This window comes from Watersipora subatra, chromosome 3 (assembly GCF_963576615.1).
Source record: "Watersipora subatra chromosome 3, tzWatSuba1.1, whole genome shotgun sequence".
Taxonomy (NCBI): Eukaryota; Metazoa; Bryozoa; class Gymnolaemata; order Cheilostomatida; family Watersiporidae; genus Watersipora; species Watersipora subatra.
The window spans coordinates 59,793,492-59,820,355 of record NC_088710.1 but is presented as its reverse complement, the minus strand read 5'-3'; the positions used below and the strand labels follow the sequence as shown (position 1 = coordinate 59,820,355).

Sequence of the window (26,864 nt, the reverse complement as noted above, 5' to 3'; positions counted from 1 at the left end):
CTACTACTATGCTAATACTGCAGCTTCCCATAGCCAGAGCTCTGGTTATGGGAAGCTGCAGTTTGGTGGCCACTGAGGGGTTGCACTGCTCTGCTTCCATATGAATTTAGGCTATTGCACTATGACCTCATTGAGAGCCAGTTACTCGTTAAAGAAGCTTACACCGCTATTCATCACAGTAGCTCACCTTTTACAAGGGTCAGGGTATATGTGGTAATGAGTAGCAGAGCATATAGATGGTATATCTTGGCTAAAGAACTATAGTACATGAAGGCTGCTTTGCTGTCTGTTGGGGCAGTGACACCTTGGAAGTTATCTAAAAGTAAAGGTGTTTATATAAGCATTATATTGTATTACATTGTATTACACCAAAGATACGCAGTACATCTTCTATGGTTTTTCATTTAGTCAGTAGAGTAGGATCATGTGCACACTTTATGTTATGCTACTTACTGTTCACTCATGAACGCACGCCATGTACTCTGACTTATGGGCGGGCAATGATTATCGAGCCTTGCTGAGTGCTACCGATACTTTCAACTGGCTGGCCATCAGACCAGCCGGCTCGCAGGAGGACAGCTCAGCCCTCTTGCGCGAGAGCTGAGAAGTTTAAGAGAAAAGTCTCATCTTCCTTTTTGTACATGTGAGACCATGAGACTCCCACTCCGCACTCGCTGGTGTCTTTATCTAGAATCTGACTCGAGCAGATTAGTGTCAGATCTAGGGAGTTGGAGTCATCAGGCAAAAGTCGGCAACTTTTAAAAAAATTCAATTGAAGGTTGTTTACCGTATTGTAGCATATCTAATAGATCATTTAAAGCTAATATAGTAAACAACAATGAAATATTGGATAGAAGAAGTGAATACGATCTATTTTAAAATTTCGAACTGGCCATATAGTTTGTATAGTTTTCATCATCAGTAGACTACCAGATATAAAGTAATATTATACATGTAGAAGTTTAAGAAAGTCTTCTTTCCTGTGATTTACGTCTGCTCGGTATGAAAAAGTGTAATTGGAATTTTTCCATGTTTAAATAGACTGTATTTTAAGAGAACTGCTGATCTAGATTTTCATAACTGACAAAGCTGTGGAACCTGATATTTATAGTTATTATTATTTTTTATTGCTTTTAATCTTTATGTAGAAAACATTGGTTTGATATTCTGTTAATGGTTGAGTTTTCTAGTTAAATACAAAAGATGCGACATTTTGATAACCAAGCTTTGAAAATAATTTAACAGTATTTATTCTAGCCTGTTTTGTGCAATTGAAAAGTTGTTTCATGTCATCTAGTTTTACATGTGAATGTTAGGTTCCAATATTGTTTAATCCGCTATAGGCTTTAATCACTATTCAGATTGTCTGCTTTTTCAGCGTTTTAACATTTAAAGGATGTGTCAAACTCAAGGCTTGTGGGAAACAGCTGGCAAGGTGTACAACTGTATCTTGCCCACGAGATCTAAAATAATGTTAAAACGCAAACTAGAAATTCCATAAAGCTAACATCCTTGTGTCAATCAGGTTTACTAGCCTATGTGTCTGTTCATGTGATATAATTTATGGTCTCTGTCATTTACTCTAGCCCCTTACAATGGCCAAGAGAAAAGTTTATTCTGATAGCTGAGCCTTTTAAAACCAATCGTAGTTTATAATAGTAGTTTAGTAGTTAGCGTAGTAGTAGTAGTAGTAGTTAGTGTAGTAGTAGTTAGCGTAGTAGTAGTAGTTAGCGTAGTAGTAGTAGTTAGCGTAGTAGTAGTTAGCGTAGTAGTAGTTAGCGTAGTAGTAGTAGTTAGCGTAGTAGTAGTAGTTAGCGTAGTAGTAGTAGTTAGCGTAGTAGTAGTAGTAGTAAGCGTAGTAGTTAGCGTAGTAGTAGTAGTTAGCGTAGTAGTAGCAGTAGCAGCAGTAGTAGTAGCAACAGCAGTAGTAGTAATCGTAGTAACAGTAGTAATCGTAGTAACAGTAGTAATCGTAGTAATAGCGGTAATCGTATTAATAGTAGTTAGCGGAGTAGTTTATGTTTACTGATATTGCTGCTAAACGTGTGTGACTTCTTTGTGGGCTACTGTGGCAGTAATTAAGGAATATAATGTACAACAGCACTAGAAGACAAGCATCAGGATAAGCCAGAAAATATGAGACAAAGCTACAGAATTAAAGAGGAATATGATGTTCCAGCAAACGTTTTTGATCAGATCAAAATGACAAAGTAAAGCTGCTGTAAAAGCAGATTTTATTTTGGCAAAGGATATTGCTAAATCACACAGCCGTTTACTGATGGAGATTTTCCGAAAAACTGCATGATAACGGTGGGATAATTTCCGCCCCAACAAAAAGCAGATGTTGTCGAACGCTTCAGCAGAAATAAAGTTGCTGATAGGGTTGGTGATATGGTTACTGAGAACACGTTGAGTGAAAGGCGCAGAGGCGTTTGTTGCATATTGTGTTGGTATTTCTTAAAACACAGACAACAAACCTGCGCAGTTAACTCCTGTAGAATTAACTTCAACTTGCACCTTATAGAAGGACGAGTACACACTAAATCAATGCATAGAATTAAAGAAAAATTTGTGCATTCTATGTATTTAATTTTTTTTATCTTTTACTTTCATTAGTTTTTGTTTTTTGTTAATTTTTTAACGAATAGTTTTCACCTCGCGATGTACTTACACTGCGAAAGGTGAGCCGCAGAGTAGCAAGGGATTACTGTAACATTGAATCATGTCGGCACAACATTGTTCCCAAATGCGTATTTTGCTAAAAAAAACTACCGTATTTTTCCGCATATAAACCTATCTCGCATATAAGCAGACCCTAGAAAAACAGCCCCTGAAATCAAGGGATATATAAAACTCGCATATAAGCCAACCCTATAAATCTTAACACGCCGTACGTATATGTCAAAGCAAAAGGTTGCAGAAATAGAATGAATTTTTCTGGCTTAATACAAAACGTTTCTGATTGGTAAGTTGATGTATAATTAGCCTATCGGGTCTCTGCTTAATCGAAAGGAAACAATTATTTGTTTGCATTGAGCCAATGGAAAACATGTTTGCATCTCACACTGACCTTAGTTTCACTGTGCAAAAGCATGTTTTTATAGCTACATGTTTTTCTTTGTGATGATCAGATGCAATACTGCTTCATAAGTTTCACAAATTGCAGATCAATGGACTTCTGATGATTGTCTATTGGGCAATAGTAGTAGTGACAGTGAGTATTTATTGGGTAATTGTAGTAGTGACAGTGAGTATTTATTGTGCAATAGTAGTAGTGACAGTGAGTATTTATTGGGTAATAGTAGTAGTGACAGTGAGTATTTATTGGGCAATAGTATTAGTGACAGTGAGTATTTCTTGGGCAATAGTAGTAGTGACAGTGAGTATTTATTGGGCAGTTAGTAGTAGTGACAGTGAGTATTTATTAGACAATAGTAGTAGTGACAGTGAGTATTTATTGGGTAATAGTAGTAGTGACAGTGAGTATTTATTGGGCAATAGTAGTAGTGACAGTGAGTATTTATTGGGCAATAGTAGTAGTGACAGTGAGTATTTATTGGGCAATAGTAGTAGTGACAGTGAGTATTTATTGGGCAGTTAGTAGTAGTGACAGTGAGTATTTATTAGACAATAGTAGTAGTGACAGTGAGTATTTATTGGGCAATAGTGGTAGTGACAGTGAGTATTTATTGGGCAATAGTAGTAGTGACAGTGAGTATTTATTGGGCAATAGTATTAGTGATAGTGAGTATTTATTGGGCAATAGTAGTAGTGACAGTGAGTATTTATTGGGCAATAGTAGTAGTGACAGTGAGTATTTATTAGGCAATAGTAGTAGTGACAGTGAGTATTTATTGGGCAATAGTAGTAGTGACAGTGTTATTTATTTGTAACAGTAATAATGATGCTGCAAGCTATTGTAACAGCAGTAACTCGTCTGACCCGGAACATGCTTAAAGCACATTAATTACATAATTTTTTTATTGTATATTTCAATACATCAGAGTCTTGGCTTTCGAATGAGCTATTGTTTGCCATGGTGAGACAGACATTGGTTGGTGTTTATAGGATTTCCCCAGAGCTCTACCGCGAAAAAGTTTACTGGCATTATAGTCTCGAAAATTGTGACGTCACAATTCTCATATTCGTTGTTGTGTGCTCTTACCGCTTATTTATCAACTACGAATGTGACGATAATGACGCTAGTGGCAGGCGAAGGTAGGACAACCCCAGAGAACGAATGAAGATGACAAAGGAATCGGTGTCATTAGTTCTCCATGTACATATTATTTCTATGATAAGTACCTCAGACTCCAAGAACCATACTATATTTTCCCGATGATATTATGCACTAGCTCTTTATTTTTAATGCAATGTTAAAGGTGACGGACTGAGACTAATTAATTTCAAGCATTGCGTGTTCAAGCATTGCGTGTTCAAGCATCGGCGAAAGTGCGATTGACATTTAGTCCTAGGGCCACGCAACCGCAGGTCCTAATTTAATCGATGTGATTTCATTACCTTTATCAACGACAGTACATTTATTAAAGCATAATTAATTAACTCAGAACATGTGTTTGTATTGGTCGGGCGTTAGCATGATCGCGGGCATTGTTGATTATCTAGAATCTTAGTTTATTATTAGCGCTCTCCGGGTTTAACAGTACCGATTGTCACAGAAAAACACAGCCTCGATGGCAGCGAAAGGGATCGACGACCTAAGGCTAAATGAGAATTATGAAGCCACATTTTGAGTACCTGAACCAAGTGTTTTTTTTTGCAGGACGTACTTTTGACACCCCGTTTTTCATAGTTCTATTATTCTTTGTGTATTGAATATAGGCTCATTCGAAATCCAAGATTCTGATGTATTGAAATATATAATAAAAAAATTATGTAATTTATGTACTTTAACTTGTTAACCGTGATAGTATGAAGATGATAAAAAAAGTCTCCAAACTCATTCTGCAACACATTTGTGACCTTTTTATGCCGTAGGATGATGTAAAATGTTATGCTGATTAATTTTGCATGAAATATTATACAATTTAAAATAATATTTCAACCTTTTCATCGCTAAAATTTCATCACTTAGCGGTTTCCGGCTTCGTTTTCACTATGACTTTTAGCTGACCTCATTAAAACCTTTTTCAACCTAATTCTACAAAAAAGCCCGAGCGATGCTGTTCTCAGAAGCAACCAGCTCCTCACATACTTAACTGTTTAATGGTCATCAAAAGGAAAAATGAAATTTTATTGCTGTACCTTTGGAGTGATGTGACTTCAGCTGGTAATGTAGTGGGTAGAGCAGAGAAAAGACCAAAACCGTATCAATGCTGATTATGTTACTGTACACTTGAAAATAAATTTGATACGTATTTAAGTAGATTTTTGTTAGCAGACTAAGAGAATTTGTTTGACCCTGACCCTTTGTTCGAAGTGATCACAATTCCAACTTTGCTACTGGTTTTAAATGGAAAATATTACCACTTTTTTCATGAGGATTGCTAAACTGAAAGAAATCAGTCATGGTATCTCTTTCAGGCGTTGTGAGGTTTTCGACGAACAACATATTGGGATCTTCATTAGTTCGACGTTATAAACACATCGACTGATAAATTTGAATTTCAAGTAAGTTTTTTTGTTGAATTCGCATGACAAAATAGGATGAAAAACCATTGTGCTCCACTTCGTAAAGTGAAAAGAATTGAATAACAGGGACATTGTAACCCGAGGGCGCACTGTACTGTATATATAACATATATCCATGTGAGAAGCTATTTTCAGTGATGAAAAACCGCAAAACTCACAGAAGTCACTGATGAACATTTCACTGAAAAACATTTGCATTCCATCCTGATTATCTCAGCAATACAATATCTATAAACAAACATAAATGAGCTCGTTGTTAAACAAAGATGCCAAGCGATTTGCTTGCACAAAAGAACATAACTTGCCTGAAAAACAAAGACGACTGAACTTTTGATTCGTTGTTATTTTGACTTTCGTTGGACATATTTAATATATATTCACTTTTTTGTATTTTCAATTTGTATATCTTTGAACGGAAATATCTTTGTCGAGGGGAAAGTAATTTTAGTTGTTTTTGGTTTAAGCTTATTTGTTCTGAAATAGCCATCTTATAATTTTTTCTTCATATTTTTTATAAAAAGTCATTTAGCTTTAGTGTATCCAAAAAACCCTTATTCTGTGAACTAAAGTGTTGTTTGAGTATTGCTTGCCTGCTCTGAAGTATATGAAAGTTGATTTTTAACTATTTTGTTCCTTGATTAGAAAAAAATTTATCTTGTAAGAAAACCTGTGTCACCTTTCAAGTTTTCACTATATCTCCTCACCCTGGTATGCTCTTTAAACCACTATTATATATAACACAAATTTCTGTTCCCTTCTAGTGTCGTTCATTTTGTTTATTCATTTATTCATTCATTTTATTATCTGTTTTATTAAATATTATACGCCATTCCTGAATGCTGGCAACAAGCATCAGTCTTTTTTAAACTTCAAAGCATAAGACATCACAGATTTAATTTATTAGCTTATTTCATTGTAATATGTGGCTTGTTCTTGTATTTCATAGCACCAGTCGATGGTATCCAGGTGACTCAGGCAGGCGCACTGAATGGTAGCTACATAATTCATGTGAACATCTGTTCCTTCAGAGGGACACCGCGACAGTTAGCATCTGCCATTTTTAACTGCTTGAAAAAGTGTGATGAGATGCATATAGTTTCTGTCGCATTTCCAACTTTCAGCAAAGGTGAGCTTATCTTGTGGCTATTATGTCTATAGGTATTGCATATATGAATTCATATAAGTATAATTGCATATACCGTAGAACCTCTAATTTAACGTCATGTCGCTCCATCCAATTTTCAACCCTTCCTCTATAGTGGCGGTCAGTTGGAGGTGATGTTCAAATAGAGGCTGGCATTGTATTTTTCAAGTGGCTCATCAAAATTTTGGTAAGCTAAATTTAGCCGTGTTACGGGCGAAACAAATGTCACCTATATTTTGAACCTTTTGGATGCAATAAATGTGCTAACTTACTTCTAACTTATCAAAAGATCTCTTAATAAATATGCATTGAAAACTGAGAAATATCTCTACCAGTTGATATCTATTGCTTGCTATTAATTTGCAATGATATTGCAGCCTGTGTCTTGCTTTGCAATTTGTTGGAGCATTCAATTGTTATTCCATTCTAAATTAGAAGACATATTTCTATTTTATATCTATATTTAACGATGTTGCATAAAAGCTTGACTTCACTCATTGATACGTTTGCTACAATTTGCAGCCAAAACTAGTTTTATGTGCAATAGAAAAGGCGCTATGAGCGTTGATCCATGGTAAGATCAGATTACCACAATGATGCTATCAAATAATATGCTATGAATCTGCAAATTCATCAATTTATGCTATCAAATGCTACAAATATATATTTATGAACAAGTGACATAAATGAATCAGACTTATATTACATTCAGAAACAAAAATTAAAATTTTTAAAACAAAAATATTTGCATTATTTGCTTGGATAGCTGCGTTCTGGTTGTTGCTTTCGATGGAACAAACATCTTCAGGTTATCCAATACTTTCCACAATATCTTCTGGCTTCAATTCTCCTTCTGCACTGCTGAACTAGTTGATATTAGCATCCAAACAATTTTTTGGCGAAGCAAAACTTTTATGCGTTGCATTTAGCACAATTGCAACCCGTAAGTTTTGCTCGCTAAATGCAACCTTTACTCAAAAACTAGTCGTTGAGCTATCATCGTAAATGTAAACCGTTTTTATATACATGTACTTCGAAGTATCAAGACCGTGTTAAACAAGGAACTACTATTAGCCTGAGACAGCTATTAATTATTTCTATGGTGTTGCGTTTAATGTTAATGTTTAATGTTAACGTTAATGTTTAATGTTAACAAAAAAATTCTGGACAGCGAGATATTTAGTTATTAGTGCAAATGCTTTATTATTAATACAATTTGGTGGGCATTTTTTTACTGAGCACTTGATATTATGGGTTTGTAACGATCAAAGATTGTCAAAGTGGCGGTCAAATGGAGGTGGCGTTCAAATAGAGGGTGCCGCTATTTTTCAACCCTTCTCTCATAGTGGCGGTCAAATAGAGGTGGCGTTCAAATAAAGGTGGCATTCAATTAGAGGTTTTACGCTAATTGTATAATTTTATATATTGCATATATTATTGTGCATACATTATTATGCATTATATTATATGGCATAAAGTATTGTGATTGTATATATGGGTACTTTTTGTATACAAACCCTGCTATTGTGAGTATATATATGGATACTTTTTGTATACAAGCCCTGCTATTGTGATTATTATATGTATGGATACGTTTTGTATACAAGCCCTGCTATTGTGATTATATATACGAGTACCTTTGTATACAAGTCATTGTATTGCGATTATATATATGAATACTTTTTGTATAAAAGTTTTGCTATCATGATTATATATATATGGGTACTTTTTGTATACAAGCCCTGGTATTGTGATTATATATATGGATACTTTTTGTATACAAGCCCTGCTATTATTCATACATTCTCCACTCTCAACATGCGCACATCAGACAACACGGAAACAACATGTTTGCTCTATTGTAGATGAAGTTGGGCTGGCCTCCAAAGACATGGCAAAGACATTCTTTCAAGCAGTGTTCACATTTCTTGGTGAAAACCCTCAGACAGAGTTGAGGAAAATTGATGTCATCGTTTTAAAGCCTTACAAAGTGAAGCATTATGTGCACTACCTGAACAAGCCTGCTGACAATAAGGGTAGCTGGTGGGCAAACATAAAGACTGCTGCAGTTAGTTTCTTCATTGCTTCAGGTATTTATTTCTATTGTCAAGATAATATGATACTGATACGTTGATCAGTATAAGAGCCTGGAGAGGCATCATATCATGAAAATAGAGAGTAAGTGCACAGTTTCACCTGTTTAGACCCACAGTTGTATGACATCATAGGTAAAGATAACGAGTCAGAGGATGGAGACACATCTGATAGCGCAAGTGATGATGACTCTGCTGAGCTAGACAAAGAGCTTCACCTCGACATTTATGGCAACACCCAGGCCGACATTATCAAGTGCAAAAGAGAGCTGGACAATAAGCTGCATAAGGCCCTTGAAACAATTTTATGGAGTCAAAAGGCAAGCTATCATGACGACCGCGACTTCATCTCCAAACTATCCGCATTACAGGTAGGAACTTAGATGTGGTCATTCAGTGTAAGGCTTGGGTGTGGTAATGGAGTATAATCATTGGGTGTAGAGATTTTATTGCAGTCTTAATTATTATACTATTTGTTGAGTCACTTCTGTTTGTAGGTTATTTATCACTTTACAACAAGAGATTTGAAGTTGAGTTGTAGTTAGATTATGGAAACTTATGGCATCTTCATTAATCGATTCATAGAATATTGGTTCAGATTATACAAGAGACTCACCTACTCATTTCCTTACAACTATTTAAGAAAATGACAATTACATGTACTCTGTATTACTAGTAATGGACTCGTTCACTAAACTACCTTTTCATTCTGGTAAATGGGTTGTTAATTTTTATATTGTTTGGGTATATAATGTAAATTTGAAGACCAGAAGTTTAAAGTAGGGGCTGATTCGATATAATTGAGTACCTTTGGCTTATTATTGTGACTTACCATTTCTTTTATGTAGTACATTTTTTACTTTAATGGTTTGAGTCAAAAAGATTTTGCCGCTTCATCATGTGTTATAGCATCAAAATACAATTTGATGCTATACGTAATTACACTGTACAAAATAAATTCTAACATGAAATAACTCAGAAAGGTTATAAATTCAAATGCCAAATTCAAAAATGTTCCCCGGCCGTCAGAATGTACAATCGTGCGGTAATTGCATTGTGGACAATAGCGCGCTACGCGTGCTATATGCTATTATATGACTCACCGTCACTATTTTAGTAAACAGTGGTTGATAGAGTTTCAACCCTGCTCTTTCACATGGTCTTGTTTATTTTTGGGTCTGACCAATCATAACGCCAGAATTGCCATTTAACTTTACTCATATCGGTGGTTGCTATGGAACTTTTCATAACACGAGATCGTAAGTATAGGCTCTAATTGCTAATATTTTGCTAATATTTTGCTAATATTTTAGATGAGTATTTCTACTTAGAATCGGAGTCAGCTGTCTCAGATTATAGTGAAAGCGAGGATGAGAATTGTTATAATAGAGGAATTTTAGAAATACAGCTGCTTACGCAATATGTGGCTGCTAACGATAATGAAAGTAATAACGATCATCCTAATGAATTAAATCAAATTACAGAGAATAACGATCAGCCTATCACTGCTGATAACATTCTCATTCTAGCCGTTAACATCAAACTAATAAGTGGATGCAAATGTAGGGAATTCTGCGCTAGTTTTATGTCATCTGAACAAATAAGCCTCATTAGAACTGTGTATCAAGGATTACCGAAGGAAACATTAGATATGGTTGTGTTGGGACAAATTGCCACTAACATAACCAGCAAACCCTTTCAATGTGCTACAATAAGTATCTGCAGTGTACTCTGTGCTACACTCTGTGAGTGTTAAACTACATAAAAAGAGATCTAGATTGAATGGTCACTTGATGAGTTGGGTTGATATTTCCGCATCCTGATGCCCTTATGTGGTCACCTTTCGTTGACCTTCCCATGACCTTCTGTATAGGTGGACAATTCTGAATACACTTCCAACACTTTGATAAGTTGTTGGATTGTCATTATATGCAGTCATAGCAATAAAGCTTGATGAGAAGTGCCCAGTTTGAAACATACCCTTTTAATGAAAATCTTCAGGACGGTGAGCTTTTAGCGGCATATATTGTTGACCTTACCATGACCTTTGGGAGGTCAACTGTCAATCGGATTTGAATAAAAATGCGATCATCATTTTTTTCATGGCTTTAATGTGTAGAATGTCTGGTTTCATCAATATAGATTGAGATTAAGTGGTCGGTTGCTATGGCATTTTGATTTGTAAACAAATACCATGATTTATGATTCATGAATCGCCAACTTTATCCTGCTTAAACTCAAAACAACAGTTTTAGTTCATCGCGAGATTTTCTCTACTAAATCTTGAATAACCTGGGCATATATAACCCGATTTAAAAAATTTAAAATGCATTAAAATCCTCAGAGTTTGCTAATTTTAAAACTTTAAATAACTCAAAAATGTGGTTTTAGCACGATTGTACATTCTGACTGCCTGGGTCACAAATGTAAAACTATTTAAAGCATTATTGTTTTACATTGAATTGTGGTGTCAAATATACAATTATAGGTCAAATAAGTTTTCTGTAATTCAATGCATTATGTTGATATTCGATTTTCTGCTAAAATCGATTTGTTGGTTACTTTCTTGGTTATATGGACCATCATTTAAAGATTGCTGGCAATTTTAATTAAAAGTATACCAAACTTAGAAAATGGCATAAAATCCAGAATTTCTCCTAATTTCATTATGGTAGACAACAATTTAGTTTGGATTTTATGCATATGAGCAGGCGACAAACTGTTGGTTTAGGTGTTGTGTGTGTGGAGCTCATTATTTGGAAAAAAATAAAGTCAATCAAACCTATTTAGCCATTTCAGCTAGTTTGCAAATAAGATGACAAAAATAGTATTATGTAAACAACAAAAAATTAATGAATCTGTGTGTTTCAGCTCAAGACTAGAATACACGATCAGTAAGCTTAACCCTGTGCAATGAGTATGTTTCATATGAATAACTTTCTATCGATAGCAGAAGCTCTATACTATCAGTGGCAGGTTATTCTGTCGACTAGTATTTTAACTAACTTCATACTCATTTCTTACTGATAAAGCTCAAATTCACTCTAAGCATTTTCAGCTTTCACATTAACACTCCTAGTAAATACATGTATTTGGGGTGTAGCATATATAAAACAGAGACTTCCATTTTTTACGTTTCATGCGCTACCGGATCATTAGTGAGTTTCCGGCAGGGCTATCTAGGTCATTTTCCTCCCTTGTGCATTCAAATTGCTATTATAAATATTGCACAAATCTGATTCAATCTGTATGTAGCATTACATGTAGCTGCTAATCCTTTCCACTTCACTAGCAACACCTTATAATACTCTTTATTGTCCCATTGAAGCTAGCTGATATGTCTGAGCTCAGAGTATTGCAACTATTGAACATATTTGTTCATCAACTGTGACATATGTTTGCATATCTCATAGCTATTGATTTGTTCTGTACAGTAGACGCTCCTATAACGTAAACAATCCGTTTCAAGAACGTTTACGTTATAGGGAATTTACGTTATGAGCACAGTAAAATACATGTACATTGCCTAATCCATTCCAAGATCTTTTCAAACTCACCCCTTTGGCAATGCTGGAAGGAAAATCTTCGCCTAATTCTTTTGATTTGTGAGCTGTACTGTAACTGCAGAATTATTGGTTTGCATAAACAACTTTTCTCCTTTTTATGATCAATCTCACTAGTTTTATAGACCATGATTGCGGTAAATTTACAAAAGGTTAACAAGGAGTGCACATTTTCGATGTTCATTTACAACGATTCGCTTATTTTTTCTGAACAGCAGTCTATTCTGCAAAGTATGACTAATAACAAATATTTCGTACGTCTACAATAAGACAAAACAACAATCTTTTTACTATAAAAAGCTTTACCTGTTTGACGTCTATCCCTATCCAGGAGTCAAGGTTAGTATAAAGATAACTTTTCGACGATACTCCAACTCGTGACATTAAGAATGGTAGACCGACGCGGTAACACCTTAACCAATTGATCGCCTTTGTATTTATCAACGATGCACAGCTATCCTATTCGCCTTTTTGTTGACACATTTAACGATTTACAACAACGAACTAGAATGTCACGAACGTTATATATAACGATATACAGAAGGCGTCTTTTCTCTTGCAATTGCGGCGAAATAAACTAACAATCAGATCGAATTTGAAAACTCGCCCAACTTGACACTTTACGTTGTATGGTATTTTTCACGTTGTAGGAAGCAAAAACGTCACAGAAAGTTTTTACGTTATCTGGAATTTACGGTATACCTTATAGGAGCATCTACTGTATGTATGCATTAACCAGAAAGCATCTATTACTCAAAACTGACATTTCAGATAGCAAAGTTGGAAAAGGTGGCAAAGAAAAATGGGGTCAGACTTGAGGTGAACCAACGTGTTATGGACCTGAAGCTCCTGGGCCTGAGTAAAGACGTGTACACCATGTCAGAAGAGATAACAAACTTGTTCAAAAGAATGGAAAGAGAGAAGACAGAGCGGCAGAACCAGGAATATTTGGCGAAAACTATTCGGTGGGTTTACGGAGACGAGAGGGGAAATTGGATTGACTTTGATCTTAACCTCAACAAGGTATGAACTGAGTAGCTGGCACTTTTTATGGAACTTTGCAAAGTGTGTTAAACTAATATTTAAAATTGCATTTTTAGTTTGATCCAGTATTAATTCGAGTTAAACTGCAGTAAACATGCATGGCAAATTTACCAGTTTAATATAACCTCTGCGAGTTTTGTTCAAACTTTTTGTTGAGTTTAGTTTTAATCAAGTTTATTTGCATGGATTTAGTAACAAAACTAGTCTGGAATTACAAATGCTGTAATCCTACTACTAATGCTATTAACCTGGGATTCTACTGTGGTTAAATTTAAGCAGTCCAAAACCTAACTCATGTAATTAGAGCTGAATCGTCACATTGACATACTAATAATGTCAACATTTTGCTATTGCAGCCATTTCATTATTTATATCCGTAGTCTGAAGCACTTATTTTCTAGCCCTATTTTATGTTCACAGATACTTCTGGGTTAGAAGCTGTTATGATGTAGTTGATAAGCCAGCATTTATGTGGGTTTTCTTGGATCTAGCTGTTCTGATAAACATGGTAACTGAAGATGAGTTGCTGGTTATCCCATCAGATGCGTATGATGTATTTTGTGTCTTAGTTCATTTGAAAGACATATTATGAGATTGTGAGTCATCTATTTGCATGACGGTCTTTGATCCCTGGAATTCTAAATCGCGTCATGAAATTCTCATTCTCGTCATCATTGTATTTGTATAGCTCTTTAGTAAATCCGGCAGCTTTGTTATAGGTGTGCTTTTTTCTGTGACCTGATGCTTTGTCTACAGGTCCAGAGCACAATAATAATATGGTACACAATTGATTGAAGTAGACAAATAGATGGCCATGGACAGAGCCATTTTAAAGGAATAATGTTTTCAAAGCCTCAAATGTATGATTTTCTATAGATATTTGGTAGTCATGTTTTTGATAAATTGTCGGAAATACTGTATATAAAAGTAGCTACTTGCATAAAGTTGAGTCAGTTGTTTCCAAAGGTATGAAGCCGAAGTTGTTTTACGTGTCTTTAAGCAAATTACTGCTATATATAATATGTTAATGTGTAAAGCAAGCACACCATCTAGGCTCGCAAGTTAATAAATTATGCAGATAATTATATAAAACTGAATCTAAAACTGACAGATTGCTACAAATTGTTTCATGAATCTGTGTTCACACAAGTGCTACTACTATAAATTAAGTTTGAGCCTGTAGCGTCTGATGGTGTTGCATATAGGTTGCTATTTGCATGCATAAACAGATAACGGTACGAGTCTCTGCACTGAGTCAATTCTTGAACACTTTATAGTTGTTCGTCATGCTTGAATGAATAGCAGCGCAGGTCAAGGACAAACAGGAATTATTGTTAATATAATCATGCTAGGTGAATGCCCGGGTAATAAAAATCTTTACACAGAAAATTCATTTGTATTCAACATATTACAACAGTTACCATTTTAACTTTTAACATTCTTATCATGAGAAAAAGTGTTTTGTGCAGTTCAAATAAATTAAGAAAAAAAATAAAACAACTGTAAAGGTTTTCAAACGTTGTTAAATGACTGTAGCTTTCAAACTTCATACCATGAGGAAAATGTTTTGTGCAGGTCAAATAAATTAAGAAACAAAATAAAACAACTGTAAAATATTTAAATGTAAATGTGAAGTAATTAGCAAGTGATAGCTAAATTAAGTCTGTTTTGCTATGATTATAATAAAAGATGATTTGCTAATGATACAATTAATACAAACTAAGAAAACAAAATAAAAATCCTGAGTATGTTGAATTAATAATAACAATTTTTGCATAGAAGTGTGTGTGTATAAAAAGGTTACTGTTCCAGCAGAAGCTATCCATCAAAACTTTGAATATGACGATACTGGTACCTCTAGATACCGGTAAAAATGAGATATCGGACTGCCCTTGTCTGGTACTTTGTCTGACCGAACGGAGAGAGAATGTAGAGGCTAATCCTACTCCTATACAAATTGTCTGCTTAAAAAGTTTTAGCCTTTACTGATTTAGCGATCAAACCTTACGAAAAACCAGAAATAAAAGTGTAGCGGCACATTTAAAATTGAAACGACACATTTAAAAATTACAAATTAAAAAAATAAGTAATGGCAGCAAAAAATTAGTTTGTAATCTATTTCAAAAAATAACAAATGCAAAAGGTAATATTAGTTGATAATCAAAAGTGCACATTTAGCGTGTGCATCTGGTATACGGTGTGTGATAAGAGCGATGGAATCGTAGGAACAGCATAACTTGGTGGTTAAATGAATATTTCGAAACTTGCAGTTGCACTTTTTGTGAGTTCAAATTCAAAACCAGCAGAATGCGAGCTTTCAATTTCAAGATTTTGATAGTTATACCCGGACATACCGAAGGACACACAAACTTGGAGATTTATATGTATAGATAAGTGTTTATGTACTCAGCTAAGTCTTTTAATATGGTAACTTATTACTGCCTTATTGTCTCTTGTCTAAACATCTTCTAGAACATTCTTTAAGATATCTTAACATTTATCAGAAAAACCAAACGCTAATTGAATCTCAAAACAGAGATTGAATCTCAATGCAGCGATAGATATACAAGTAGGTATGTTGTTAGCTTCGCTGATTTTCCAGCAATTGCAGTATGATCTTGATAGTATAGATAAAAAATGACATCCAATAGACTTCAGCGCCTTATCAATACATTCTCAAAGATTTAGCAGTGATAGTAATGCATTAATAGATATCGGTGTAGTATAGTATTCATTGAGGTGACGAAAATCGGACTCTTAAACTCCACAAAATCATCTAACATAAGAAAATTATGTAGTAGTAATACATTGCATGTAGCATTGAGTTCTCCTTGTTGGTCCTATAGGTAATACGATATTCTATAGCTAGTACTACAGCTCATATGCAGAATTAATGATTATTACTTAATAAGGAACTTAGTTTTGGTTAAAATCAAACTCTGTCTTGTGATGAAATTTGCAACGAATGTAAATGCTGTCTCAATCAAATTGCTTTCAAATTTTTTTTTATCTAAAGCTAACAAGAGTATCGTCTAGATGCAATGAGGTTACAACATAATTAATAGTGTCAGTCAATAAGTACTAGGAAGTTTGTCATAACTTACATGTATAATTACAATAAGATAGACTGATAGAGCTTTACATTGCTGTTCACTTTTCAACATAGCTCCATTGTTTCCTGCAAACTTGTACTCCCTTCCTAAAACTTTCTAGATTTCTGTAGAATAAAAGTCTGGCGGTTGTGTTTTAAACCATTTACGCACAGCTTTAGTGACGAGTGCATCAGATGCGTAGTGTTTTCCTCTCATGTAGTAATGCGAAAAAATTATAATTGCTTGGTACCAAATCTGGAGTATAAAGCGGGAGTATTAACATCTCCCAACTCAGTTCCTCAATTTTGGCCATTGTACGGCAGTGGTGTGTGGTATACCAATGTCCAGGTGGAACACGACCCCTCTAGCCTGGAGGTCTCTTTTCGTGCTCCTAACGTCTTGCATTACCCCAGCCAGGAGCTCACAGTAAATTTGAGAGGTAACAGTGTTATCTTGTCTTTTGAAATCCGAAGTTATAGGACCCTTTCCATTCCAGAATACTGTGAGCATTACTTTCCATGTGGTCCTCTGGTATTTGAACTTCTTCTTTACAGGAGAGGCTGCATGCTTTCACTCCATTGTCCTTTCAATTCCAGTTTGCAATGACACACCCAGGTTTCATCTGTGGTTACAATCCTAGATGGGAAAATATCCCCTTCCAGTCTGAGTCTTCTCATGCACTCTCTGGCAGCCATAAGACCCTGTGCTCTGTGATCATCAGATAGTACTCTGAGTACCCTGCGTTCTCTCACTTTGTTGAAGGCTAATTTCTCATGGACTATGTTTTGTGCAGTTCCATGTAAAATTTTCATGGTTTCAGTGACCTCATATATACTGAGTGTTCTATCAGAGTTAATCAGCTTTCCACCTGATACACTATGTGTGGAGTTGAAACATCCACTAATCTACAATTTCCTGGCTCATCAGTAAAGTCTTCTCACTCATTCTTGAATTTATGCACACTCCTATAACATCTTTTTGTGACATATAACTTTCCCCATATTATTCTTTTATTCTACTGTGTATGACATTGCTTTTCACACCTCCAGTTGTCAAAAATCTTGTAACCGCTCTTTGCTTCTTGAGTGAGCATGTTTTCAGCGTGACAGACATTTTGAATATAAATGGTATGGAAAAGTGGAATCAATAAAATGTGGAATTTTTTTGTATGTGTTGATACCTTCCATTCATAAAAGTTTAGAAAATAATAAATTGCTAGATAAAATAGAACAAACGTTACGAAAAACTCCCACTGATTATTGACCTACCTAGGTCTTCAATCTGTAGCGGTGATTAAGTACTGTGCTTATGAAATATTGTCATAACCTCTAATATGTATAACAGGTTACTAACAGTTGATAATTGAACATTTGCAGGCACTGGAAGATGCACATTCTGCTGACCCCAACGCTACATTTAGATTTTCAATGGATGCAGAAAATGTAACTCTGGACTTTAACACGATGACTGCTCATACAGAGTCTGGGACCGAGATAAAGATTAAGCGTAATGATCGTGGGGATGGTCAAGGTATTGATGAAGTCTCTACTATGTATAGTTGTATTGCTAGTTACTGCTTTGGATAGTAATGTAAGTAGTCACTTACTTGGCCATGTATAGTTATATTACTAGTTACTACTTCGGATAGTTATGTGAGTAGTCACTGATTTGGGTATGTATAGTTATATTACTAGTTATTGCTTTGGATGGTTATGGGAGTAGTTAACGACTTGGCGATGTACAGTTATATTACTAGTTACTACTTTAGATAGTTATACGAGTAGTCTCTGACCTGGCTATGTATAGCTATTAGTTATCTATATATATATATATATTTATATATATATATATATATTTCTCAAAGTATGTCTTTCGTCTGTTTTCTGTCATCTGTCTGCATTCCGGCTATAGATCTTAAAATCTTGATATTAAGAATTTCGCGTAAGGATTGATTTGAACTGACGACTAATGCATCGACAAGTTTCATAGGCAGACGCTCTACCACTGAGCGATAACGCCATAGCGATCAGATAACTTTTCATATAACGGATACACCATGCATGTGCTAATTATTTTAGCCTTGCGTCCACGATTTACGATGCTTCTGTTCAGAAATATTTTGTGACCCAAGTATATACAACGCGGTGCTTATTCATTTTTTTTCATTAGGTCTAATTTATTCGGCTCCATGATATCGACAATAAGTTATCTCGAACTTAAAATTTGTCGACTTTCGTACTGATTATATACAGTGGAACGGCTCCTGGACGCTTCTGTTCTCGACCAACTCGGTTATACAACAAAGATTTTGAGATTTGTTCGTCTTGGATATCGAACATAAATTTGAGAGCATGCGTATTGAAATTGGAACAGCTCCGAAAACAGCATGCAAACATTTGTTAACAAATGGAGAAGCTATTTACGCTTCATAAATTCTTTACAAAAAAGGAGGAACCATCTTGAACAAAGAGATTTACCAAATAGATTTGCTAGAGAGATAACCCCTCCAGTCAAGTTACCCTAAATTTTTTTGGAGGAGGATTCTCCTTCAAAGATGTGAAGTCAATGCGCCATTGCTGTTTATATTTTCCTTTTCCTACGATTTTTGACGTAACTGATCTGTTACATTTTTTTGCTGTTTCATTATCAATTTCTGCAATTCTTGGCATTTTTATCTTAACCTTTAATGTTTTTGATGTTTTTAGAGCAAAACATACAGAATGTTTACTTTTGTTTTCTTTTTCCATCATCATAAATAGAAAACCTTTCATTAAAATTAAACACAATCTATGTCTACCCGTTTTTATTTATAGTATGCAGTATACAGCGCAGTCTATGGTGTAAAATGTAAAATACTTTACCGAAGTTGATTTCTCGCCTTGGAATGGATTAAAATTTAGTTACATTCATTCTAAGGGGAAAAATTGTTTCAGATCTCCAACAACTCGGTTTTCGAACCGAGGTTCCACTGTACGTCGGTAAAATATATACGCTGCTGAAAATTATGAATTTTAAATTTACAGTGGTTTGAAAACATGTACAATTGTTATATTAATTTTTAATTTAGTTGTCCCTCACAAAACGTTTCCCTCGTGATATGAAGTTTGAAAGTTACAGTTGTTTGACCATGTTGGAAAACCTTTACAGTTGTTTTTATTTTTTAACTTATTTCCACTAAACAAAACACTTTTCTTATGATATATAGTTTGAAAGTTAGAATGGCAAATGCTGGTATATGTTATATACAAATCAATTTTCTGTTCAATTTTTTTATTACCTGGGCAACGCTGGGTTGTACAACTAGATGTATTAGCTTACACATCTTTCCTGTTAAACCTAACCAGTTAGTTTTTCGTAATTAATTTCACATTTTACAACAAACATTTGTAAGATTACTGTAAGATTATCTGTAAGATTGCAAGTATCAGTTATTCCTCACTCTCTTATATTTACATACATTTACATACTTTGAGAAATATGTATAGATATATAAATATAACTTTTAAAGTTTATAATATAAGTTTTTAACGTTTGTTTCATCGTCGTTATTATTTCAACTTGGATTCTTTTAAACATAGTTTGAGTATCGTGTTTGAAGTTTAAACATTATTCGTTTTCCTATCACTGTTATTATTACTTGGTTAGTTTCCATTTTCTATTATTAATATTAATTTTTTATTCAACCATTTTTGGCAGACATTGTTCTAATAAAATTTCAACTACAATGTACTATCATATTCTGTCATATTTTTTAGTATCGTCGTGTTCAAAGTTTTGATGGATAGCTTCTGGTTGAACAGTAGCCTTTTTATACCCACACACTTCTATGCAAGAATTGCTACTATTAATTCAACATATTCAGGAATTTTCTTTTGTTTTCTCAGTTTGTTTTAGTTGTATCATTACCAAATCATCTTTTATTGTAATTGTAGCAAAACCGACTTAATTTAGCTATTAGTTGCTAATTACTTCACATTTACATCTAATCTCTTTTATAATTGTTTGATTTTTTTTAATTTATTTGACCTGCACAAAACATTTTCCTCGTGATTTGAAGTTTGAAAGTTACAGTTGTTTGACAAAGTTTGAAAACCTTTACAGTCGTTTTTATTTTCTTTCAAATTATTTCAACTACACAAAAAACTTTTCTCATAATATGTAGTTTGAATGTTGTTATATAACGTATGTTAAATACAAATAATTTTCTGTGCAAAGACTTTTTTATTACCAGGGCAACTGACGGGTACAAAAACAGCTTATGGTGTAAAATGTTGAAAAAATACTTTACCGAAGTTGTTTTTGGAACAGATTAAAATTTACATAATTTTATTTTAATGGGAAAATTGTTTCGGATCTCGAACAATTCGGTTTTTGGATTGGACTGATTGTTTTATTTATTTTTACTTCAGCTGTCCTGCACAAAACTTTTTCTTGATGATATGAAGTTTGAAAGTTGTAGTTGTTTGAAAAAGTTTGAAAACCTTTACAGTTGTTTTTATTTTCTCTCAATTTATTTCAACTGCACAAAACACTTCTCTCATGATATGTAGTTTGAAAGTTAGAATGGCAAATGTTGTTATATGTTAAATACAAATCAATTTTCTGTTCAAATACTTTTTTATTGCCCGGGCAACGCCGGGTAGCACAGGTAGTATTAGTATACAGAGAAGATTTTGCAAGCTACAGAACTTTTTTAAGCGTGCTGAACAAATAAACTTTCTGTACTCAGGTGTGCTGCCATGGCCATCTACGTGGACAGGCAGTTTTGAGACTTTTGGTGAATACCCGCTGGTGCGTGAGAGCCCGGAGTACAATAAAGTACGAGATAACTTTGTCGGCTCACTGGGCGCAGTGAAAAAAGAAATCTTGCAGGTAAATCTGATCAATAGAAATTCAAAAGTCAAACAAAACATTTTGTTTGTTTCCAGCTCCTTATATATATTGCTTTATTACCATTAACTTCATTTCAGATGGAAAAGTTTTCCAAATCATACCGTATAGACTCATTTCACTGTCACATATTAGAGTAGACAGGATATAAGCCTGCTAAATCGCATTGGCGTTGCATGGTCATGTTGTTTTAGATATCTAGAGTGCAAAATCCAACTCTCTATCAGCAATACGTGATTCTCAGAAAGGATGTTGCAAAGCGCCTTGACAAGACTGAAGATGAGGTTGAGAAAGCTCAACTTTGGCATGGTACAACTGAAGAGGCTGTAGGGAAAATCGTTAGTGAAAGCTTTAATCGAAGCCTTTGTGGTGTAAATGGTAAGAAATGCGGTGATGATTTTCATTCAGTTGGTTAAAAAATTATCTATTTTATTAAGTTATTATTCACTTTGTCAAGTGGTGATTATGTGACTTGCTCTGTGGAAAGGAGCTCAGAATCTAACCCGTTTTTAAGCATTTAACTTAGCATAATTAGTATAATTTGTACAATGAAGTACAGTAGAACAAGGGAGCAAAACTGAGTTAATTACATCTGAAATATAGTACTGTTTCCATTTCTTGATAATTTACCGATAATTCCATTTCCATACTTTCAAGTACAATTTGGTGAAGGTGGTTATTTATATCGCCATAATTTAAAGCCCGTAGACCTAAATGGCCAATGCCTCCCATGCGCTCTGAGCCGTTCCTACTGAACAGTATACCGTATAGTTTACTGCTTTTTACATCAACACTTCTTGCAGTCAGTCAGCATTTGGTTCGAGAAGCTTTAATCAATGTGGGAATTACTCTTGTAATTGTTTTACAAATTCTCCGCACTTTTGTTGCACTGTCCATGTGCTTCTTGAAGTTTCCACTATCTTTTCTAATTCACCAGGGCAACACTTGGACTCACTATGTCTGAAAACCGTGATAGTCATTTAACCCTTCATAGTTCACTAATAATCGTTTAAATTATAAAATGCTCATATTGCTATTCTTTTCTATACTATTCTATTCGGCATATAAATGTTGGAGCAAAAGCTGTTTCCTCCGTGATCAGTTGAAGCATTTTATAAGCAACAATCCACTTTTCAACTGGTTAAGACTTCAGTTGCTATTCCAGCCGAGGCCAAATATGCATATGCATACTGGTATGTCACAAGAAAGTTGATGCTTCAAATGGCCTGAAACATAATATTAAAGATGTGATTGCGTCAAATTTGAGTTGATTTTAAAAGAAAGTATTTTTTGGTCTATCAGTTGAGCTGTTGTTTGTCGTGTTAGGCAATCGCGCAGTCAAGATATTTAAAGATTAAAATCGATAAAAATTGATCGCGGTAAAAACGCTCAGGAAAAAAACATGCCCAGACTTGCCCAAAATGATGTAACTAGTGATATAACCTGTAACCTATAACCATCAGCTATTGCGATAAAGGTCTAGTCCTACGCAGCTCTATAGGCATATGTTTTATTTTGTATTTGCTCATGTTGGCTAGAATAAAATTTTTAATCCAGCTACAGATACATTATTATAAATGTTTCAAACGCCTCAAATAAGGGAAATTATAAACTTGTCACATTAGCGTCCTCTAAATGTTGTGTAAACATCTGAGTACCGACTACCAATTTTACCGGTCTACGGGGATTATGTCAAGCAAACTATGTAGAATAAGGTCCTTGTATCGGCACAGTTCTGTCACTACCCACACTGGAAACTAGTTACTAAGTGAAATAAGCAAGCTGCGTCTTTGAAAAGAATATGTTCGAATATATGGTGAAACCAACTGCATCCCTAAAAAGTCATGTATAGTTAACCTTTTCGAGTCATAATTGGTTTCATGTTGAAAAAAACTCACTAGTCACATTTGATTAGTTGATTCAAGTACTAAAAAAATGGTCAAGCTATGCAAAAGTGCCTGTCCATGCAGCTCTGATGACACTTCATGAATCCATCGATCAGACAAGATTTTAGCACAGGTGCAAACGGGGCTATGATGTATTCAATGTTCTGCAAATCATGTTTTGCATTATCTTCAACAATATTATTTTATTATATAATTTTTACAAGCCAAACAATTTTCATCTCGGCATAAAGCGATTATTAAAAATATCTATCCAAGTTGTGGCCACTCACATAGTTTTAGCTCATATAATAGGACAAATTAATCTACTGCAGCAAACTCAGACAAAACATATCATGTTTTGTGCAGCATACATTCGTGTTTCTCTTCCCATATATGGCATTTTCCAGACTCACAACAGCTCAGCTGGTGGCACCAGATAAACATCCTGTGATCAATAAAATAAATGTAAGAAATATATGTCATTTATAGATATGTCGTTTTAATGCGTATCTACAGAAAGCTTTCACATTGGGAGTTAGATAGATTGCGAGTGTAATTTGAAAAATGAATAAATTTTTAACAAAAACATAAGGGCTCCAAGCCAACAATTCGAAGCTTTGTTTCTGGGAGCTAAAGATAAGCATTGATCAAACGATTTTCCTCACTTTCTACAAGTGAGAAGTAAACATAAATTTTAATCATGAATCTAATTTACCAGCTGAAACTGCCAAAAAATTTTGAAGTAAATATTATAGCTAAGTGAAACGATAAAAAAGTTATGAAACGATGATTGATGATAGCAAAAAGTTATAATTTTATTAATTAGTGCATGTATTAAATAAGTACTAAAATTATTACCTTTAGTATATTTAACACTTGTTCATCAATCTAAGCCATTATATTGCTAGATGCTATAGATTAATTAAGAAGCCATCCGTCAATTTAACAATCAACATCGTTTATTTTGTAGCAAGAACTCACCGCGCATCCGTATCACACACGTGTGCACAGAAAGTTACATTATAGTCGCAAACAGGGAAATATAATCTGAATGTAAAAACACAGCAGTATATGTCTATATATATAGGAGACTCTAAGTTAAAGATAAATATATCTCCATTCTCCTATCTTCCTCTGCAGCATAACGCCTGTCAGCTCGAACCATACGCTGTCTACCCCAAACTTTAACTACCCGGTGCTCAGAAAACTAAAATCACCTTCGTAGGAGCTGGAAGCATAGTTATAATTCTGTTCTCTGTCCATAAAATGTGTCGATGCAGTAATTCGGTAAATTAAGGATGTCAATTAATTTAGTAAATATCGATGTCTATGTGCACTCTAGTAATTGAGTAAAACCTTACTTTCGAGGTCACAGGCAACGCGTTTTACGAGCGATAACATTTATTACGGCCTATATAAAAATTTCGTGCTGATGATTGGCTAAAGAAAACATATTTATTGCATGTGGACTCGTTTTACATGTATCACTCGTTATGTCATTAATGAAGCACCCGCTCGAATCTGAGCGTTTTAAAAGACGGCCCCATTCAAACGCTTATATATCTGGACAGGGTTAGTCTACAAAAACAAAATGACATCAAATTGTAGCTGATGTTTTAGCCTTTTATTGGTCTTAATTTCTTTGATTGACTTTTTTTGTCGCAATCACATCTTTAACAGTTTGTTCCACCTGAACATGGATCAACCGAGCCTTTAAATAATTATTTTCACGCATTCACGAGTAAAAATAGTGATTTGAAGGCAAACAATGGGAATGCATTTAAATAATAATCACACAATATTGAGCCTTTAAATAATAATTATTTTGCATACCTATGTGCAAAAATAATAATTATTTATATTATATATTTATGATTGATTTCTTTCATAGATGTATCAGTAGCAATATTATGAACACTGCAGCAAGTGTTTAGTAGCATTTTTATTAATGTACGCATAGTGTGCTCACAGTTAAACTGATATTTAAGATAGTTAGCTGCAGATACCATATATCCCTACATATAAGCCGATTCTAGAATGCAAGAAGTTACCAAACAGAGCGTAACATAGCGTAACATAGCACACGGTAACTGATTAAACGCAAGCAGAATGACATTACGTTAACTTAATTTTCAATGAATTTCAAAGATTTTGAGACATTTCCTGGCTGTTATTAGCAAAAGTAAAGCAACAATATGGTTACCATTATCATTAACTCGTTGGCTACTAAATAAATTTTTTCCCAAGAAAGTTAAAATTTTAATCAAACCAAATATTTCACCCTGGCGCACACAGATTTTCATAATATTTGACCAAATTAATTAGCATAAGATTTTACATCGCCTAATGCCATGAAAAACGTGTTGCAGATATAGTTTGGACACTTGTTGTCCTCTTTGGCCTAATTGGCAAGTTGAGCATGTTCAGAGTCAGATGAGTTACCAATACTACTACAGCTTACGACATTATTATTAGTTTTAGAAAATAAATACTCACTGTCACTACTACTAATTGCCCAATAAATACTCACTGTCACTACTACTATTACCCAATAAATACTCACTGTCACTACTACTATTGCCCAATAGACAATCATCAGAAGTCCATTGATCTGCAATTTGTGAAACTTATGAAGCAGTATTGCATCTGATCATCACAAAGAAAAACATGTAGCTATAAAAACATGCTTTTGCACAGTGAAACTAAGGTCAGTGTGAGATGCAAACATGTTTTCCATTGGCTCAATGCAAACAAATAATTGTTTCCTTTCGATTAAGCGGAGACCCGATAGGCTAATTATACATCAACTTACCAATCAGACCTTACCAACGTTTTGTATTAAGCCAGAAAAATTCATTCTATTTCCGCAACCTTTTGCTTTGACATATACGTACGGTGTGTTAAGATTTATAGGGTTGGCTTATATGCGAGTTTTATATATCCCTTGATTTCAGGGGCTGTTTTTCTAAGGTCTGCTTATATGCGAGATAGGTTTATATGCGGGGAAATACGGTAGTTTTTTTTAGCAAAATACGCATTTGGGAACAATGTTGTGCCGACTTGATTCAATGTTACAGTAATCCCTTGCTACTCTGCGGCTCACCTTTCGCAGTGTAAGTACATCGCGAGGTGAAAACTATTCGTTAAAAATTAACAAAAAACAAAAACTAATGAAAGTAAAAGATAAAAAAAATTAAATACATAGAATGCACAAATTTTTCTTTAATTCTATGCATTGATTTAGTGTTTACTCGTCCTTCTATAAGGTGCAAGTTGAAGTTAATTCTACAGAAGTTAACTGAGCAGAGTCTGTTGTCTGTGTTTTAAGAAATACCAACACAATATGCAACAAACGCCTCTGCGCCTTTCACTCAACGTGTTCTCAGTAACCATATCACAAACCCTATCAGCAACTTTATTTCTGCCGAAGCGTTCGACAACATCTGCTTTTTGTTGGGGCGGAAATTATCCCACCGTTATCATGCAGTTTTTCGAAAAAT

At 34.5% G+C, this 26,864-nt stretch overlaps 1 protein-coding gene across 2 annotated transcripts in view; it reads left to right on the top strand.

Annotated features, from left to right (window-relative positions):
- LOC137392122 (protein mono-ADP-ribosyltransferase PARP14-like) overlaps positions 1-26,864 on the top strand; it is a 47,843-nt gene that overhangs the window by 17,683 nt on the left and 3,296 nt on the right. For both annotated transcript variants that reach the window (XM_068078751.1, XM_068078750.1), the window contains exons 18-24: positions 6,599-6,778; positions 8,662-8,886; positions 9,025-9,260; positions 13,224-13,475; positions 17,965-18,118; positions 21,318-21,460; positions 21,673-21,856. In XM_068078751.1, the coding sequence (XP_067934852.1) occupies positions 6,599-6,778; positions 8,662-8,886; positions 9,025-9,260; positions 13,224-13,475; positions 17,965-18,118; positions 21,318-21,460; positions 21,673-21,856 (1,374 nt within the window). The remainder of the gene's footprint in view (positions 1-6,598; positions 6,779-8,661; positions 8,887-9,024; positions 9,261-13,223; positions 13,476-17,964; positions 18,119-21,317; positions 21,461-21,672; positions 21,857-26,864) is intronic.